At 42.8% G+C, this 6,841-nt stretch overlaps 1 protein-coding gene across 1 annotated transcript; it reads left to right on the forward strand.

The window, feature by feature from the left end:
• The first annotated feature begins 1,896 nt into the window (after positions 1 to 1,896).
• On the forward strand, positions 1,897 to 2,881 carry LOC147887304 (uncharacterized). The gene is made up of 3 exons (XM_087394037.1): positions 1,897 to 2,008; positions 2,147 to 2,217; positions 2,467 to 2,881. The coding sequence occupies exons 1-3, from the start codon at positions 1,903 to 1,905 to the stop codon at positions 2,614 to 2,616; spliced, it is 327 nt and encodes a 108-aa protein (XP_087250163.1). The 5' UTR covers positions 1,897 to 1,902; the 3' UTR covers positions 2,617 to 2,881.
• The last annotated feature ends 3,960 nt before the right edge of the window (positions 2,882 to 6,841 follow it).

The raw sequence follows: 6,841 nt of genomic DNA on the forward strand, positions 1-6,841 counted from the left end.
GTTTCATAATGGGACAAAACAAAGAGTAGATCATGCAATGTTGAACATCATTCTCAAAGAATAACATCCAGTCTAACTTTAGAGTATGCACTTTTTTTCAAACAAGTAAGTTTCACGTATGATGGGTACTACACATAGAACCTACATAATTATTCAAATTTTATATCATTGAAATCATTGATTAAATAAAAGATAGCCATTGCATACTTTAGAAGGTGCATGGTCTGCAAAGTTTTGAGTGGGACCTAGTAGGGACCTAGTATTCAATGAGATGTCTTTATAACAATGTGTTCGGAGAGAGGAAATGAGGAAAATGGTATAGTGTTTAAAAGACCCCTTTCCTAAAATATTTTCAAGATTTAAATGACCCCTTTTTCTTTATGAAATTGTAGGTTTTTTAAAAAAATGCATTTAAAAACTGCTTTTGTAAATGTATTTCTGTAAATTTACCTTAAATTTTTGAATTCAAAAACCCCTTCATCTAAATGCATGTGGTAACTTACATATATGTTAGGTGAACCCCCTGAGACTGTGTTCCCCCTTTCTATAACATAGCTTTGATGCCAAGGTAGAGTGATGTCCCATACTATTTGCCTATGCTAGGTAATTCAAGATTATTTAATTGTAGGCTATACTCAATACTTTCCATGTGCGAGTGCTTGCAGGTTCTAGGAAAAATTTTGTGCCTCTCTCTTTCTTAATGTGATAGCAGTTCAACTTTAGTTTGTAGGAAATCAGCTTGCTCCATACCCATGCCCTACCTCTATATTCTTGATGGGCATTAAATAATTGAGTTTGAGGTTCTAGCCAATTAAACAATGGAGGCATTATAGCCTAGCAATATGGTGCGAGCTAGTGTTGACCTTTGAACACGGCTTTGCTTTGGGCCTGGCAGTGTGAGGGCAATGTGTTGCCCATGAGTACTCATCTTTGACATCAACCGGTTTGGCACCATGGGTAGATGGGGGAAGGCAAGGTAGGCATGGAGATGGTGCATTAATGTTGCAATCAAGTGTGAGTCTAAAAGGGACATGGTTTTTAGTGTGAAAAACTAACTGCCCATTTAAAATATATCATAATGTTTGGTGAAAAAGTTGAATTTAGTGTCATTTTCAAGCCAAGTTAAAAGCTTCACAAGCTTATTTTCCCCACAAAAAATAGACCTTAGAAGCTAATGGGTTTGTGGGAAAAAGGGGTGGGGCAAATATTCCAAATGGCACCATGGCATTGAATTTCCTATTCCCACAAAACCACCACAATGTCACAAGGCCTTTAGTCCCATGACATGAAGAGATGAGCTTTAGAGAGGTGGAAGCAAGGTTTATGTGGCATGGAAGAGTTGACATTTCAATTTGTGACCACATTCATCCCATTCTATTGAAGTGTACCTTATAATGCCCAAGAGGCCAAGGTGCCTTCGTCCTTACTTAGCCTTCTCTTATGTAAAATACCATTGCACGTGGAAAAAAGCTATTGGATGCGAGATTCTTATGCGGGGTAGCTAAGACTCCCTACCCACTTGCGCCTGTCTCAGGGGATGTGAAGGTAGCAGTACTGGTGGGATTCGATCGATAAAGTGTGATGAGTGTAGAGCAGAGGCTGGAAGGTGCAAAATACATTTCCGGTATCTAGGTGTAAAGGGACTACACAACGAGGCACCTATTGAGGTGAGGTGGATGTGAAACGTGAGGGTTGATGTGGCGTTGGAAGAGTCTTTGAGGCCTCGTTAATCCCTCTCTATCCAAGGATCCCTTGGTAAAGTCCAAGAGGCCCAAGAGTTCGTCATGCCTTCGTCTTTGCTCACTCTTCTCCTCTCCTACATATAATACCATTGCACTCCCCTTCTTTCATCTCCTCACGTATCGCCTTCCCCTCCCCCCTCTGCAGCTCCTTCACTCCATCATGCAGCAGCCCCCCTCCCTCCTCCCCTTTCTCCTCCTCCTCCTCCTCCTCCTTTTGTTGCTTCCTAGCCATTCCCACTCCACCCGCCCCCTCTTCGACCTCCCTGGTACAACTACTATATCCTTTTAGCCCATCGCTTCCTCCAACTTCTTTCGTTTCCCCCCGTCTTGTTTCACTTTCATTCATTATTTCACTCGCTTTCTCTATCACCATCTTAATCTCTGGCTTCTTCTCATACATGCAGGCAGCTCCAACCATGCTTCCTCCCAACGCTCTTCGCTTACAATCACCATAGCGAACGACCTTTCTGCTAAGGTTTGTCCTCCGAGTACTGCCACACAATTATCTACCCGGGCCATAAGAAGATATTTCGTTGGGGTTCGATATTTACGTTTCTACCTCTCAGCAATTGTAATACTAGGGAGCAGCTCATACGTGAGCTTGAAGGGTCTCTAGAAGCATAGCCAGACCCATACAGATTTTACATCGGTAGGTGAGTTGGAAAGGTCTCTACAGGCATCGCCAAACCCATGGAGATTGATGTTTCATTTCCTTTACCTGCAGGTGCAACACACGCAGCAACTTCAGCAACGACAGGAAGCGTTGGTTAGCGTCGATGTGACCTGCGACGACTCTACTCGTGATTGCATGCTTCGAAGGGAGTTGGAAGACAAAGTTGCGCATCCAGACTATGTCTGTGCCAACTCATGCTAGGTCGACGAGTACTGCTTTCGAGTGTTTTCCACTTTTCCTTCCAAAAGTGACACACCGTGGCGCATGCGCAGCACTTCACTCTATAGTTTTGTTTGGAATCTGTATATTAAAAGACTGGAGGAGTGTAGACGTTGTCGGTAAAGCCTCCACTTCCCGGAACGATGACCTTTGACTGTCGCGGAGGGAAGCAAGCAAGAGGATTCGAGATCTGGATATGAATGGATTTCAGTCGCATTGTCTGGGAAAGATGCTCTTAAGAGCTTTTGAAGGATCACATATGTATCGTATTCTGTATTCCAACTTAACAGGAGCTCATTATTTATGCATATTGAGTCTGGTGAAACATTGTCGTCAAGGGTCGTTATAATAAGGAGATCAATCGAGAGGCCTGTAGGCGCAGCTGAAAAGTGACTGTTTGAGATGCTAGGATATATAGAGCATGGGAGCGAGCGTTGGGCCGTGTAGCTAGAATAATGTTTGAACGGCAAACATGCAGCCTCTGCGGTTACAACTGTCTCGAGCGAAGGTATTGACCAGAGAAGATGATCAGGCGGAGGGGAAAAGAAATTCTGAGTGAGGGACAGTGAGCTATGGAATCAGATGAGATCATGAGGGCGTGTATGGGCGAGATGAAGAGAGCGTGCAAGATGGTTGAAGGGTCGTGGTTAATGTCGTGACGCGGGAAGGGTGACAACCGATGCATGTTTGGCGTTGGTGTAGGGTCTAAAACAAGACTTTCTTTCAACTTCTTTGAGCTTCGCTACAGTCTCCATTCTCGAAGAAAGTTCAAAGAATCTAAAGATAGATATGCGCAAAGCTTTCCTCAAGGCTCACACTGTTTTCTGGATGATGCTTCATGAATCCTGCCGAGATGCTTTCAAGTTTCTTGCTGTTGATCGTTTTAATTTAAAAAAACAATAGCGCCCTTGAATGAAACGCCATTCTTGCTTGAGTTGGCTTGTTCTCACTTCTCCGGGTCTCTTCATGCGGGTTCAGAGTCTGAGGCTCCAGAATCCAGATCACTGCAGCTGAGACATGAGTCTCGGTCAACTCCCTAGCAGGGTTCGTACTGAGGCTTACTCATTGTCTTTTAGCACAGTATTGCCGCTCTTTTTCATGAGCGGCGCCACGGGCAGGCCTCTCCGGCTCCAACCGAGTCCCGACTCCCCTCGCGTGCCTTGGTCGCACCTGCAGCTCTTTGACTCTTGACTCTCCATCCCTGTCACGATGCTGAATTGTGGACGGTATTTTATGCAGATGCCATTGGGATACCAAAGTAAACGCAAATACGAACAAGCAATGGCTTCGTCCTTAGCTTGCAAGACTGCTTTCAATGTGGACTTTTTGCGTGTACTGTATTGGAAGCCCATGGAAAAGCCGTTTTGTATTTCAAGAACAAATATTATGCTTTTCGAACTCTCTTGAAAATAGCCCATCATATTACAGGGAGAGAGAACGTAAGGTACCTACATCTTTTTACAATACGACCCCCCACTTGATTAAAAAACAGGTATTAGCATTTAGTAGTGAGGAGATGGAAAGAATTAAGCTAAGATAAGGTTGAAACATTAAGTAACAAGCCATTAACTTAAGGCACTAAGAATTAAGCATACGTGTTCCGGAAGCAAGCCCCCGAGTGATTAGAGAGAGGAGGGGGGGGGGGAAGGTCTGAGCAATTGAGAGGGAGGAAGAGTGGGAGAGAGAGGAAGAGCAGTGGAGAGGGAGGAAGAGGGGAAGAGTGGAGAGGGGAGCGAGAGAGTGGTGGAGAGGGCGGAAGAGTGGGAGAGAGAGGAAGAGCAGTGGAGAGGGAGGAAGAGGGGAAGAAGAAGAGTGGAGCGAAAGAGTGGGAGAGAGGAAGAGCAGTGGAGAGGCAGGAAGAGCTATGCAAAGTGAGAGAGAGAGGAGGGAGGGAGGGAGAGGAGGGCAAGCGAGGTTGAAGGAAAGCAAGAGAAGGAGAGGCAGCGACAAAGGGGTAAGCGAGAGAGGGAGAGGCGGTGACATAGTAAATAGGACATTCACACAATCAATCAATCCATTAAGCTTAGGTTAATGTGGGCATCAGAATTCAAATGATAAATTAATTAATTGAATAGATGCGAGGAGCGATTAGGAGCATAGTGCAAGCATTATAGTGTATAGAGACAATATACATGTATTCTATTTATGGTAGATGCACATGTAAACATATATATGCACATGTATCTACATATATACATGTTCTATATACATATATATGCATGTATGTATGTATGCGTGTGTGTGTGTGTGTGTGCGTGTATGTATGCACACACACACACACACACACACACATGTGTACGTATCATATTTGTGTTGAAAAAATAGAGATTGATGTGTATATATGCGTGTGCACTCGAGCCTCGCATGTGTGTGCTCGACGTGTGTATATACATTTTTAGCATTTTAATAGTATTTGGTGTGGCTAATTTTTTTACATTTAAAAAAAGAATCAAATATGTCTCAAGTGTTAGGAAATACGTTACATAGTGGGTCTTGTTTGAATCATGGCTCAAACTCAACCTTCTTTGTACGATGTCATCTTGTGCAGTCATGTTTCCTCCAAGATGTTCCTTTCACTCCTTTAAGAGCAACCCATGCCTCTGTAGACACATCTTGGGAGATTCTGGCTTGTATTTCAGCTTGGCATATTTGGAGGGCCAGATGTACAGAGGCGATGGAGAGTTCCCAGGTTCACCCTTCCCAAACTATGGCCAGCATATGGACTGATACTATACACACTTTGATGGTCATATGGGCGAGCATGTAGGGATCTTCGAAAGCAGCTACCACTAGGAGGGATATTTTCCTTGTCCCAACTGTACTAAATTGCTCTCATTTTCTCAAAGAAAACATAATGTCCTTTTAGACGGCTTTAAATTTAGTGATATTGACCAATCCCTTTAAAGACACTTTTTTCTTGAAACTTAGTCTATGATTGTTTCATATTGCGCTAGTAACTAGTCTTATAGGGTTCATAAGATTCGTTTAAAGGTATGCCAGATGGTAATAACAACTCCCACACTCTTCCCACATCTAATGAGCATCTAATATTAAATAACAATTTGGATTCCAAAATAATTCCAACTCTTTTCTATGCATCCTCATAAAGGTAGGTAGCACAATCTCTATTATTTAAGATGTGATACCGTTTGGATTCAAGTTTGCAAAGTCAAAGTTTAAGTTTTGACTAATAAACCCGATACTGGCTTGGCTAACTCATTGTTGCTCACATCGAATTTGCCATCTCATCATCATATATGTTTGCAAGACTTATAATCAGATGATACTTGTAGATATCTTTTGAGATAAGCTTCCAATCTAAGCAATCATTGTAGCTTTTCTCGGGTCAACATCTAATGCTATTTTGGGAATCTATGCACTCAGTCGTCCTATAGATCACGATGCTCAATTCAAACAAATCTATGCACCTCAGTCCTATAGATCATGATGCTAAATCCATTCAATTCAAGCTTTTGGCACATCTGTCCCCATCAAGATTGCCAAACATTGATGGTCTTTCTCTCACCCCTCGGTTTGATAACCTTGTGCCCAACTTGGTGTGTGTGGTCGATTAAGCCAGGAAGATGCCCTCTCTCGCAATCCTCGGTTTGATAACCTTGTGCCCAACTTGGTGTGTGTGGTCGATTAAGCCAGGAAGATGCCCTCTCTCGCAATCCTAAGGTTGCTCTGCTAGGATCTCCTATGTTGCTTGGGATGTAGAAATAGATGTACATGGATAGTTAAGGAATTAGTCAACAATAGAAAACACAATTGTATTACTAAAAGTTGTTTATTTGAATTACAAATGAGCATAGCCCCAAAACCAATGCCTTGATGACTCTCACTCTTGCTCACCTTGGATTGAGACCCAAGACTCTATGAGAGACAACAACTTGACTCAACCCTTTAGTTGAAATAGACCGTTTACTCCTTTCCTCCCGTATCAGTCTCCATCTCTTGACCTTAAAGGGATAAGGATAATAGCTTGATACTCCTAGTGAATGATATGCTATTGGCTAGCAAGAACACTTATGAGCTGGATGCATTGAAGGCTAAGTTGCATGAGGCCTTTGACATGAAGGATTTGGGACCTGCAGGTCATATTCTTGGTATGCATATCATGTGTGACCGGAGTAGGAAACTCCTTTGGATTTCATAGAAGGAATATGTTACAAAAGTATTGAAGCATTTCAATATGGAGGGGGGT

This window comes from Dipteris shenzhenensis, chromosome 23, assembly GCF_047967505.1.
Source record: "Dipteris shenzhenensis isolate YYH24624 ecotype China chromosome 23, Dip_SZ_1.0, whole genome shotgun sequence".
Taxonomy (NCBI): domain Eukaryota; kingdom Viridiplantae; phylum Streptophyta; class Polypodiopsida; order Gleicheniales; family Dipteridaceae; genus Dipteris; species Dipteris shenzhenensis.

Bases quoted from the DNA above. Each gene is read 5' to 3' on its own strand.
- LOC147887304 (XM_087394037.1), top strand. From the start codon at position 1,903: ATGCAGCAGCCCCCCTCCCTCCTCCCCTTTCTCCTCCTCCTCCTCCTC. The intron at 2,009-2,146 runs GTACAACTACTA...TCATACATGCAG, and splicing joins CCCCCTCTTCGACCTCCCTG to GCAGCTCCAACCATGCTTCC. The intron at 2,218-2,466 runs GTTTGTCCTCCG...CTTTACCTGCAG, and splicing joins CGAACGACCTTTCTGCTAAG to GTGCAACACACGCAGCAACT.